This window comes from Gorilla gorilla, chromosome 14 (assembly GCF_029281585.2).
Source record: "Gorilla gorilla gorilla isolate KB3781 chromosome 14, NHGRI_mGorGor1-v2.1_pri, whole genome shotgun sequence".
Taxonomy (NCBI): Eukaryota; Metazoa; Chordata; class Mammalia; order Primates; family Hominidae; genus Gorilla; species Gorilla gorilla.
Window position 1 is genome coordinate 115221817 of NC_073238.2, and position 12670 is coordinate 115234486.

At 41.7% G+C, this 12670-nt stretch overlaps 1 protein-coding gene and 1 long non-coding RNA gene across 7 annotated transcripts in view; one reads left to right on the plus strand and one right to left on the minus strand.

Annotated features, from left to right (window-relative positions):
* Positions 1–12670, plus strand: part of PCCA (propionyl-CoA carboxylase subunit alpha) — a 456523-nt gene that overhangs the window by 433150 nt on the left and 10703 nt on the right. For 4 of the 6 annotated variants that reach the window (XM_019039752.4, XM_055360016.2, XM_004054694.5 and 1 more), the window contains one exon: positions 8813–8953. The exons of the other annotated variants lie outside the window; for them this stretch is intronic. In XM_019039752.4, coding sequence (XP_018895297.3) covers positions 8813–8953 — 141 coding nt within the window. The remainder of the gene's footprint in view (positions 1–8812; positions 8954–12670) is intronic. 6 annotated transcript variants of the gene reach the window in all.
* LOC134757020 (uncharacterized) lies at positions 3223–8817 on the minus strand. The gene is made up of 2 exons (XR_010130620.1): positions 8165–8817; positions 3223–6934 (listed from the first exon to the last, which is right to left on the minus strand). It is a non-coding gene; the product is annotated as an uncharacterized lncRNA (long non-coding RNA).

Below are 12670 nucleotides of genomic sequence, written 5' to 3' on the forward strand. Positions count from 1 at the left end.
ACACTTCCTCACCGCAGTGCTTATCTACATAATTGTGTTTTTGTAACATTTCCTTTACTTTTCTGTAAGCTGATGCTGCCCTAATTATAGATTTTTAAGAGAACACTTCATTGTACCCCAAATTATACAGTGCTTTAAAAAGGTACTTTCTTACCGGTTTACCAAATACCTTATAAACTCGTAATTACATAAAACAATTTGAGATACAGAATAGAAACAGCCTGTACTGTTAACAGGTGTTGGTATTGTTATATAATTGAGTACATGGCTTTCAAAGATCTATAATATTTTTCTTGAGTAAAAAGAAAAAAATGACTCATTATAGTCGTAATGTGTCACGGAGACTCCTGATCAAACAGAATGCACATGTTCTATTTCGTGCATTCTGTACAGTTCATTGTAAATGGACTTGCCTTTGTGGAAGTGAAAGTGCCACTTATTCCAGCAAATTGCCTTTGTGGCATATGCACCTACTTGTTAGACAGCTTGGGGGCACTTGGGCCAGGCAGAGGCTGGGCCCCCTTTATCATGGGCACACCTGCACACATGGCACTGTGGCGCCACACTCCAGGGAGGCTGCTGTCATTAACAGACTTGCTCCTTGGGAAACCCACTGAGGACTTCTCAGTGCCCTCCTGCCCATCAGAGACCGCCTCGGAATTCTTAGAAGACTAGGAATGGGGCAGCTTCCTAGACGCTAGCTCTTTTCCCGCCACATCAGTTTTAGGCCTCTCTTATGATAGAAGTGATTCAGATTACAAGGTAACCTCAGTGCAACACAAGGGAAGAAATAAATCCTCTCTGTTATTGAGTGCTGGGTCTAGTGTTTAATTTTCTTTCTTTTCTTTTCTTTTTTTTTGAGACAGAGTCTCGCACTGTGGCCTGGGCTGGAGTGCAGTGGCGCGATCTCGGCTCCCTGCAACCTCCACCTCCCAGGTTCAAGCGATTCTTCTGCCTCAGCCTCCTGAGCAGCTAGGATTACAAGCGCCCGCCACCACGCCTGGCTAATTTTTTGGATTTTTAGTAGAGACGGGGTTTCACTATGTAGGCCAGGCTGTTCTTGAACTCCTGACCTCATGATCCTCCAGCTTTGGCCTCCCAAAGTGCTGGGATTATAGGTGTGAGCCACCGCACCCAGCCTAGTGTTTAATTTTCAATTTAATTTTTTGGCACTATTTTTTTTTAAGTTGCTCATCTTAGAACAGTATAACTGGAATGAGCCTTGTGTTTCCAGTTACAAAAACAAGATGGAACAAAGGATGAGGCTAGATTTTTGTATTATTGACAACTCCATATTCTTCCCTGCAGAGGAGAGATCATCTTTCGGAAGCAAGCCCGAGATACACACAGTCTTACCCATTCCTTCAATGCTGTTGATGATTAGCCTTAAGATGGTTCTTTTCTCTAAGGAAACCCTCCCCATTTTTGCAGGATGTTTGAAAAATGAGTTGCTGAATGGGCTTCAGATATTTTTATTCTTCTGTTTTGTTGGGATTTTCTTCCCACTCCTATTTGTGTTAATTTTTCCCTCGAAAAATGAGATTGCTGCTCACTGCCGTTGAGCCTCCTTGTGGCACATTCATTGGTCCAGTAAAAGACTTAACTCCAAGAACCACCTACCAGTAACACAATAAAACCTTGAGTAGAGATTGATTCATAAATGGCAGCGGACGAGTGTTGAAAGTGACGCATTATGTCGCTGCAATGTATTGACATTATCAATTGTGTGTCACTAAACAGCCAGGCTAACTGGATGATTTACTTTGTGTTTAACTGCCTTTTTCAGTTGGAGCAAATGTTGAGGAACTGGGATGCAATGTCAGAAACCATATATTTTCTTCTGTTAACACCAGCTTCACTGAGGCATGTTGGTTTTGGCTGCAGGCTGTAAGGCTCTAGTTTAAAAAGGTCTAAACAAGTGATTAATGACCAGGAGGCAGGGCTTTACACTGTTTCCACATCTTTTCTCCTTTCTATTTATGTTGCCTTGATGCTTGGGGTGGGGGGTTCACGCTATTTATTGTGCTGACGTTGGTTTCCATCCTGAGAGTCCTTGATGTTTCTTTGTGGATTTTGTTTGTTTTTAATATTATTTAGCATAATAACCTAAACCGTAAACGCTTGCAGTTGCGATCCAGGTGTCCTTAGTTCAGCAGTCAGATGTATAATAAGGGCCACTCTGTACAGTGAAAGGTGACAGCTGTGGCCCCTAAAAAAGCAGCTCTGGACTTTCCCCTCCCAAGTTTCAGTCCTGGTAACTTGAACTAGACTTTCTAGTTTCTTGAAACATTGTTTTATTTTCTTGCAAGTTAGTGTGGTGTTCGTATTTCACAACGCTGAAAGATACAGTGTTTCTCAAATGTGCACTTGCCAGTAGACGGATATGTTAACTGTTACCGTGACGCTGAGGACTGGAGCTAACTGACCCTATGCGTTTGTTCTCTGCGTAAAATGTTGTAACAGTGCTAATTACTAAGCAGCTGAATTTGTGAGAAGGTCCCAGCACTAATCTGCGCCTCAGTGTTGCCTTGCTCGTGAGAAAACGTGAGCGTGTACTCAGGACACATGTACTTGATGATGAACTTCCAGGGGCATGTTTATCTGTGGATCACGGACGGTTTGACTTGTGGGACGTAACATTTGATTTCTATATGTGCGCTTTTGAGACACTCGTTTTTACCCTATTAAGAGTTGTTGAGTGCAGAACAAGACATTTTAAAAGGGAAGAGTAAAATTCAGAGATTTTAAAATGGAAGCTTTTAAATTACTACTTGCTTCTGTTTATTATTATTATTATTATTTTGCTAGTTTTAGAAAAACAAGGAAGAATATCTCAAGTTGGAATAGTCAGATTTCAGTGTTTGGGTGATGGTGTTAAAATCGTTGTTTTAATGGTAGATGAAAATGATTCTGTTCTGTTGGATTCACATCCTGAATAAATGTTTCTACACAATTAGAGTCTATAACAGACTAAGCCAGCATAGTGGTGGTGTGGGTTTTTTGTTTTGTGTGTGTGTGTGTGTGTGTGTTGTTGTTGTTGTTGTTGTTGTTGTTGTTTTTTGTCTAAAAGAACAACTTCAAGCCTTGGGAAAGAATTTGTTTTTGCCCTGTGGATGGGTCAGAAACATCTGCTTCAGGTATAGTTGACAAGTGTTATTTATTAACCCATGAGCCGAAAACCCAGATGAGGAGCTCTGACTATTGAAAACTACACATTCCATGTTTTTATAAATGTATATTATGATGAATTCCACATACCTATTATTTGGATTTCTGGCAGCCGGAACTTCTACAAGGAATTTGTGTTTTTAAAAAGGAATGTAAAATTAATTATTCTTGTATCAGAGTTTTGCTGTATATGAAGAAATCCTGCTCATGGGCAGAAAGCAAAGGTTTCAAAGGAGCCTCATCTCCATATGGTTTTACTCGATAATCCCCTATCCACCATCTTCAGCTCTCATTCCTTTGCTTTCTCGCCTGTGGCTACATTTCTATCTCTGCATCAATTAGCACAGTGATTTATACAACAAGCAAGCAGTTTAGAGGTAATGGTACACAATTAACATCTCATTCCGCCATAAAGGGTATGCTAAATACCCCAGTCATTGCTTTCTCTGCCTGGAATTGAAATAAGTGTTTGTCCTAATTCATATGCTATCTGATGTGAAGTGGGCCTGCTTTGTACCGCACTACACCATTAATCTAATTATAGATAGCTGCAAATGAAGTGCTGTCTGAGCTGGGAGATTGAAGAAAATAGCCTTTTGTCATTTAGCATGACTCTGTGAAGCAAGATCACACTTTACAGGGCAATACTACAAAATGGAAGTCTCAATAATATTGCCGCCTGTTGCATCTTTTCTAATTACAACAACATTGTAAACACAACTGGGCGCTGATATAAATAGAGCTGTAGATACGCTGTCATGTGGGTTGTAGGAGAAAGTCCTCCGAGTGCTGTTGGATTAAATGATGCATCCTGATTGACAGCTACCTTGAGACTGCACTGATGGAGTTGTCACAGCATTATGCTAACAGGCTGCTCCAGCGACTGCAGCTGTAGGAGGCTGCGGTTCGCCCTGCGCCTTAGCTGCTGCCTCTTCATGTCCGCTCCTTTGCCTGGGCTGCACCTCCAAAGGAAGGACAGCCGTAGGCTTCAATTCTGTGTATTGTCACTGTTGTGTCTTGGAGATTTGTGGTGGTGGTGTAGCTCAGATATCAGGCGATTGGGCCCTGGGCAGAAGTAGAGGGAAATTATTTTGTATGGCTCCGAACCTTGCTCTGCTTTTCCTCAAGTGATAATTGTGTACCCTACAAAGAATTTAGGAGAGTAGGACGTGGTTGAATTTCAAGTGTCATTCCACTGAACTGTTTTAATTTATATCTAGTTTTTCTCTGCTTTTCAGCCACGCCAGTGTTTTTAAAGATGCATCATTTTTGCATTTCGCGCTTTCCACCACTTTAAAAACACTGACGCTGTTTCCCCAGCTCTGAGTTAGGAGAGTAGACCTTTAGGGGAGTATTCGAGCGTTGCTCTCACTGCCACGCTGCGGAAATGAAGACAGAGCTTAATGTTGGAGACCTTTGGGGCCAGAAGGTGTAAAACCTTGACTAGGAAGAGAGCCTAATCTTTGAAGAAGTGTCTGCCTCCTTACTTAGTGAGGGGTGCATGGACAGTATTTGGCCAGTGCTTCAAGATAGCTGATGCACAGTGATTTACAGTCAAAGATAGCACCTGCCCTTGAGTTGGTATTGACTGAGATGGCCAACAGTTGAGGACATGAAAGAACATTAACAGTCAGTCAACTGTACGTGTCCTAATTGTTACTGGAAGAATGACTTATAAATGGAAACTGGAAGTGAGCCCACTGGAAGAGGAACGGAGGTTGACAGTGGCACTGGAGGCTTTGAAATCACAGCTGAAAACTGTACAGCAAACTGCAAGCGCTCACCTCGGGAGCAGCCGCAGACCTCAGGATCATTGCAACATTTAGCGCATGGGGTCTGCAGAATTACATTACTGGTACTTCTACAGGCTGTGGAAAAAAGTGGGTGGATTTAACGCTGTAAGGAGGTGCATGTACTGTACAAATACAGAAGCCTCCAGGGTGGTATGCTGTGTATCCGTGAAAGTGGAGTGTGTCTCAAAGTGGGTCATTCTTTGCTGTCTTTGGGGTGCTGATTTCTGGGGTGCTGGGGCACAGGCATACATGCCCAGTTGCAGGATGCTTTTCTTAATGAGGTCCAGTGATAACATCCCTCTCTCACCCAGACTGTGACTAGCCGCCTCCTCCTGCTGCAGCAACCACTCTCAGCCCCCAGGCTTTCATTAGGTCCACGGAAGAGCTGCGTGTCAGTTTTAAAAACAATCCCACTGGTGTTTCTTGTCATTGTCCAGCTCTTGTGGCTTTCTTCCTGACCCTTTCATGTCAGCTGTGATTCCTTTTCTTTCTTGCTTTTAAACTTTTGGGAGAAATTTTCTTGTTAGACATGGTTTCACACTGTAGAGGCCATAAAATTAATTTGCTTAGAGACCCGGGCTTGGGTCACCTTTCCGTCATTGAGTCATTAGATAACACCTCATTCCCTCCCATTACTGTCGTGTGTGGGTTGAGGAGTCCCACCAGGCCAAGCCAGAGAGCAACTGTTCTGTTCTCACTTACGTGGTGAGCTGTTTTTCAAGAACTTTTTTTTTCATTTGGCTGTGTGGTCTGGAGAACACCTTCCTAAGCCAGCGGAGTGAAGTTCCACGCACTGACCAGCCCCGAGCTCACTGGAGCGAGTCATCTTCCGGCTCCATGGCAGCCCAGCCCCACCCATAGGCAGCTGCCTGTCACCCACGCTGGCATGTTCCCTCATCCTACCCAGGCAGCAGGAAAACCTGGCTGCTTCTGGGATCCTTCTACTCTGTCCTGTCCACAAGCCTTCAGAGTCTTGGATTCCTACCCTCAAATATCAACTTTGTGATTTATCTTCTTGAAAACAACCACAAAAACTTAAAATCAAAACTCTCTAAGGGAGTTTCGCACAACCCTTGAGGAATAGTTAAATGCCCACGGTGAAACCGAGCTTGTACCCCACGGTCCAGGTAGGGGCACATTCCTGAAGTCTCACAAAGCATTGGCTCTCTGTGCCCCCAAAGAATCCAGAGATGCTAGTAAATAGCAGTTTTGATCAGAAGCTTGGAAGGCCCTGGTGTACATTCTTAAATGACTTCTTTTCTGGGGCATCAAAAAGCTTTTACGGTCCTCACCAGGCAGTTCATTCTGATGGGCCCATATGCTGCACCCCGCTTGGGCCCCATCCCGGCACGCGCCCTGTGCAGCACAGCACAGGCCAGCTGAGAGGCTGTTTTAAGAAGGCGTGTTTGTGTGGTACACTCACGGGCTCAGGACAACATCAAAGGTGATCTTAAAAAGAGAATCTCTCTCTCTCTTCTCTTTTTATATTCAGAAAGGTCATTTCTAAACCAACTGTTTGCACCAAGGCCTCTCTGGAGGAGTTTACCCCGTTGTTATTTTTTACTTGCTATTACAATAAGTCACTTATCCCCCAAACAGATTTAAGAACAATAAACAAATACAAAAGGAAAAGGAACATCTCATCAGTAACAAAGACTGCATCTAAAGGCATTGAGTTTGTGACTCTTTTACATCTCTTTCCAAGCAAAGCAGGAGTCCTACAGAGAAAGGAATCTGAAAGATGAAAATTATAAAAATAGTAAAAGGATCCAGTGTTCGTCAGAATCTTGTAATTTCTGGGGAGAAATGAAGCTAAATACAGTCTTAGCACTTCGTTCATATGCAGGCTGATCTGTGATATAACTAAACTTAGTTTTTGGAGTATATCCACTGTGGGGAAATGTGGTAAATCATATTCTCAGCGAATGAAGATACTTTTCCTGAATTTAGGCTTCATATTTTGAAGTCGAATTCTGCAAAACAAGAAAAAAACAGATCTGTGTGCTACACTGAAAACTGAACAAGGCACGTCGTAAGTCAGTCACACAGAAGGCGCAGCTCAGGGCGATACCAACTAGAAAAGTAACTTTTTTGTTGACTCTGATGCCTCTAGTGATGTTGGATGTTTTCCCCCATTGCAGACAGCACAGATAGGAAAACTGTGCAATTTGGTCCAATTATAGTCCTCTCTGTCCCTCCACACCCTCCCCCATTGATTTAATGAAGGACTTGGAGGTACAATTCACTGATAAATAGTCCCTCTGCCCAGAATGTTTATTAGACTGACAGCAGCATGCACTCTCCTCGCTTTTTCCCTCACCACTTATGACTCAGATGAATTTTAATAGGAGCAAAAAGCTTTTATTTGCACTGTAATTTCACTTAAGGATCATATCCTTCAGAAACTGGCAGACGCTTCTATGTCTTGATTGCAAAACACACACTCAGGAGTAAAGAAACATGCAAAAGATGTTATTATTCAACCTGTCACAGTGTCGCAAATCCACTTGGAACTTAGGCCATCAAAGCTCTCCCCCCACCCTTTTCAGTAGGCCCTGTGAAGAGGCACTTAGAGATTCCCGCCGTCCCCATGCAGAATTAAAGGGGGAATTATATTTTGTTTTTGCATCCCTGCCATCATGATGCCCACAGGAGGCTTTGAGTTACAGCAGGTTTTTTTGAACAAAATGGAGCTGTCTCACTGCTGCTTCTTTCTTACCCAAGAGAAATCAGACCTGGTAGGGATCCAGAACCTTCGGGTGGTGGTTCCAATTTCACCAAGAGACACTTCCTCAAACCATTTTATCTTTTTTCTGTTTGGATAGACCAAATTGTGGCTCATAGATTTATTCATGGAGAGGATAGGAATTCTCTTTTTTGAAATGTTCTGCTTCACTGAACTGCCCTGAATATGCCCGAATGTTTGAAAGCCACCTACAGAAGGTGCCATGAATATACTTGTCTGTGTGTATTTTCCATCAGTGTTTATAACATCTTGATGTTATTGTCTCTCAGTGCAGAAGGCATTCTCATTATCTTGCGTCTTTTCCTAACCATCTTGTTACATCAGAAAGACAACATAGTGCCTTTAAGAAAAGCCAACTTTTTCAGTCATGAATATAACATTTTCTGTCACTGAAAAAATGGAATTTTAAATACTATTTTGCCCAAAATGAACACTGAACCCCATTGTCTTAACTTACCGATACGTAGTGCAGCCGCTCTTGGAGGGCCGTGGGAAGCTGCAACAGCCATCTGCTGCCATCTACTGGCGCTTGTCCACATGTCACCTCCTCCATCCCCTGGGCCTGCGCAGCTCACGGGATTTTCCTTGATAGGGATAAGTTTGTAGGTGGTGAAGGGAATACAAGTAAAATTCTCAGTTTTCTTTATAACGTTTTGAGATGTTTTTCTTAAAGATACAGGATGATATTTATCAATGATTAATTTTAATAACTGAAATAGCCCTTATTTCAAGAACTTTCTGAAATAGCTCAATATATGACAGAAACAAATATATTTTGATGTGTGCAGCAACTGAGAACCATTTGAATTTAAGGCTCTTACTGTAATTTGAATTTAAAAGCTAAAAATTGATTTAGAGGGGGGAGGGGGGAGGGGTAGCATTGGGAGATATACCTAATGCTAGATGACGAGTTAGTGGGTGCAGTGCACCAGCATGGCACATGTATACATATGTAACTAACCTGCACAATGTGCACATGTACCCTAAAACTTAAAGTATAATTAAAAAAAATAAATAAAAATAAAAATTGATTTAGAATGAATGCTACTTTTGAGGAAAATTTCATTTAAACTCATTTATGGTTTTGTTTTGTTTTTCCCTTAAGTACAAGGTGAATATCTTAACCAAACTTGCTGCAGAATTGAACAAATTTATGCTGGAAAAAGTGACTGAGGACACAAGCAGTGTTCTGCGTTCCCCGATGCCCGGAGTGGTGGTGGCCGTCTCTGTCAAGCCTGGAGACGCGGTAAGGGCTGTGTGTGTCTCTGCAGGACATGCTGGTCTCCAACTTCCCCTTCCAAAGCGACGGCTAACGGCACAGCACGATTCGGCTCTTTCCAGTTCTTACTTAACCGACCCCCCCTAAACAGCAAAATCGATTTCGTGTGTTGTCGACCTGTTTCACGTTTGCATTACGTTGGTGCCAGGACCCTCAGCGCTTCCCCTCCCAAATGATCTGGGAGTGGAGCAGAAAGAAGGCCAGATTCATTCCATCATTTTGCAAATGCAGTGTTTTGGGAAGTACTTTCCTTAAAAGTGCTGCTTACTCTCTAGTATGCTGTGCTTAAAGCATCCATGAAGTCATGCCAGGGAATAAGACTACGATGAGGAACTTTTTGCATGATTCCTGGAACAAATGTCTAATTGGGAAGAAGAGTTGAGGAAAGGTTAATTCTGCAATCTGTACAGTACCAGAGCACTTCCATTACTTGATAAATAAAATGTAGCATCACAGTTTGAAGTTTTTCATCTTGATCTTGTGACATTAAAGCACAAATCAAAGCTATATTATTTCCTCGAGATAACTTACATTGATAGGATGCACACATTTTCTTAGAACGTGGATAGAAATCTCTACTGATGAGCAGCAAAAGTGAAAAGAAAACAATTTAGGAGGCAACCAGATTTCCGGGTACACTTAAATACTTGCATTTTTATTCATGTGCAGGAAAATAGCATCCAGACATGACTGTCTCTCATGGATGAGGTGGTGATTCTGTTTTGTATCTCAGGTCACTGGGACTTACATTTTAGTGCCTCCTGATTTCTCAATTAGTATAGATAAAATATCTGCTTAACATTGAGGAAAAAATCAGGTAGTTGGCATTGGCTTCTAGAAAAGTATTTGCAATAAATGTGAATATTAAGAAAACATGATCAGTTTTAGTTGTTTGAATGACCAGCCCTGAAACTAATATGCGAAGTTAGAAAACCGACTTAACAGCTGCTTTACCTGGTGATACAGAAATAGAACTGTCCACTTTTTCAGAAAGGCATAAAAGAGGCTACGTGGCTGTGAATTGTTGTTTGCTGTGAAAGCATTGATACTCCTGGAAGAAAGCCCTCTTTAAGACTGTCTAATGCCCACGTGTTAAGGATTTGGGAGAGGCCATAAGAAAAATTACGTGTGTGTGTGTGTGTGTGTGTGTGTGTGTGTGTGTGTAAAATTCGGGGGAGGGCATCTTCCTTCTCCAGAGTTAGGGTCGTAAGAGGATAGTCTCGTGGCCTTGACATTAAGAATCGTTCACTTGCACGTGACATTATCAGAGCTGTCAGTGGAATCTTGTAGTGACTAGATATGTAGGTTGGTAAACAATATAAGGGTTTTGTTTTGTTTTTTTCATTTTTCTTAAGTTTTTTTTTCTGGAAGGCATCTATCTATTCTGTATACTGCCAGCCTGAGCTTTCCACTCCTAATTGTGTGGCTTTAATTATAAAATCGTGTGTGTGTGTGTGTGTGTGTGTGTTTCAAGTAAGTGTTTTCCTTAAATCCTTTTCTAACACCTGAATCCAAACCGGAGTGGAGGGAGGGCGGGCAGGGAGGAGGGAGACCACTCCTGCCTCAAGCCTGGAGGGCAAGAGGGTGAGACTGCAGCCCTGGCCCCTCACACGGCCCTCAAGGAGGCTGCTCAGAGGCAGTAAACGGGGCGCTCCCAAGGCCAGATCAGCGCAGCCTTCTGGTTTCTTAACAGCTGCTGGCTCCTGATCTGACTTTCCCACATACCGAAAGGCTTTGGCCTTTGTACGTTCCATTTCCTGGTTAATAATTGAATGTAGAAAAGCAAGGCATTTCGTAAATGGGAACAATGTGATATCAGTCCTCGGTTCATTGATGTAGCTCAGATATTAAAAACACCCACCAATAATTAAATGTGTGTACTCATTAAGAATGGTTTGAGAACTGTTAAAAATATGTTACGGCAGAGCAACGGGGCCTATATTTTATGCATTCCTTTAAAGTCAGAGTACCTGGGGGGCACGCGTAGTGAACAGGCTCAGGACCTCGGGATCTGTCAGCTCGCTCCTAAGTTCTCTTTGCGGGGGCTGCTCAGGTGGGGCGTATACTTGCTTTTATTTGTCTTTTTTGGTACTTGCAGAACTTCCTTTCATATTCTGTGCCATTGTGTTTTGATGAAACAGTCTTTTCTCTTGAATTACTGCTTGTGAAAAATGTCCCAAACCACTAATACCGAAACCCAGTGCAGCCTGAGAAGTTTCATCGTCGGCTCTTAGAGCAACTTCTATAGTTAAATTCTGCTTAGTGTAATTAAAACACAAGAAGCTTCCTTGGACCAGAGGCACGTCACTTACTTGAGGCCATTGTGAGGAAACACTACTTGTCACGTTGAAATTTTGCGGTTTTAAGTGATTTTAACACCGCGGGGCGTGTTGTGTTTTCCTCCGCACTAACAATAGCCGAGCGAGGTTCCCCTTCTATGGGTGGGAAGATAATGGAGTCAGTCTCCTTGGTGTATTTTCAGGGAAAATAAGGACCCTAAAACAACTAAGGGCCTTACAAGTATTCTGTTTTTCTTTGAAATGTTACTTTTTATCGTTTAAATTCCAGTAATCTATCATGTTTCTGTTTAGCTTAGCTGAAGTAAAACTTGACCAGTCGTAGAATGGTGGGCCTGGCAATAAGTTCTAAAAAAGTGTCACATAAATCGTAATGAACAAATCTGTTTTGTGAAGTAAACAATTTGAACACAGTTTAAAAACCTCAGGAAGAAGAGATGTGGGGTGGCCGTTGAGAAGTAGTGAATCCACTCGGGGCACTTGGTGTGCCAAGGCCTTGTGAAGTGATTCATCTGAAACACTCAGCCTGCCCTAAACACAGAAGCTGTGTTTTATTTGAAGGGCTTCTGTAGGGTTCACACAGCAAAAGTTCCTAATAACTTTTTCAGTGTCTATTATATACTATTTAACATTAAATGTGGCAGGTCACATTTTAAATGATTGTGTAATAGTTTTTCTGAACACGTGGAGAGAGGATGTTAATACACAGTAAAATGCAGGTAAGCAAACAAATCAATAAGAAAGTACAGTGGATTATTAAGGTCCAGAATCAGTAATATAATTTAGGAAACAAGTGATAGAATAAATTTTAGTGCCTTTTTATATGCCTTCTGAAAATGTTTCTGCAGTAACTCATTTCAGTTTGAAAACCCGTTTTCTTAGACACGTAACACTATTGTAAACTGGGAGCACTTCTGTAATCAAAGTTAGCATGACTCAACTGTTTCAAACTTCTACCTTTATGATACTCTTGAACAGAAATGTTAAAAATATATATATTTTCAGAATAACGGTAGAATACATTTTTCCACATGTCAAATTAGACTTATAGCTGCTGAATTTATTGCATAATTTTCACTTTGACTTTGAAGTCAAATAAAGTCATGATGAGCACATTCGCTTTGTTAGCGTTTTGATATCAGAAACAAAACAACCCCATAAGATAGTCACCCAAGGAGGCATTTTAATATTGCATTTAGTTAAGATTCTCTCAAGTAATGTTCGTATTCTGCAGTCATCGCAGATTTGCATCAGAAATACTCATTTAATACACCAAACAAATGAGAAACAAACCATAAGCTGGCTATATACTCATCTGCATTTCTTTCTTTCTTAACAATCAGTGAAACCAGGTGAAAGAATAGATTGAAATTAAGTACCTGTTGCT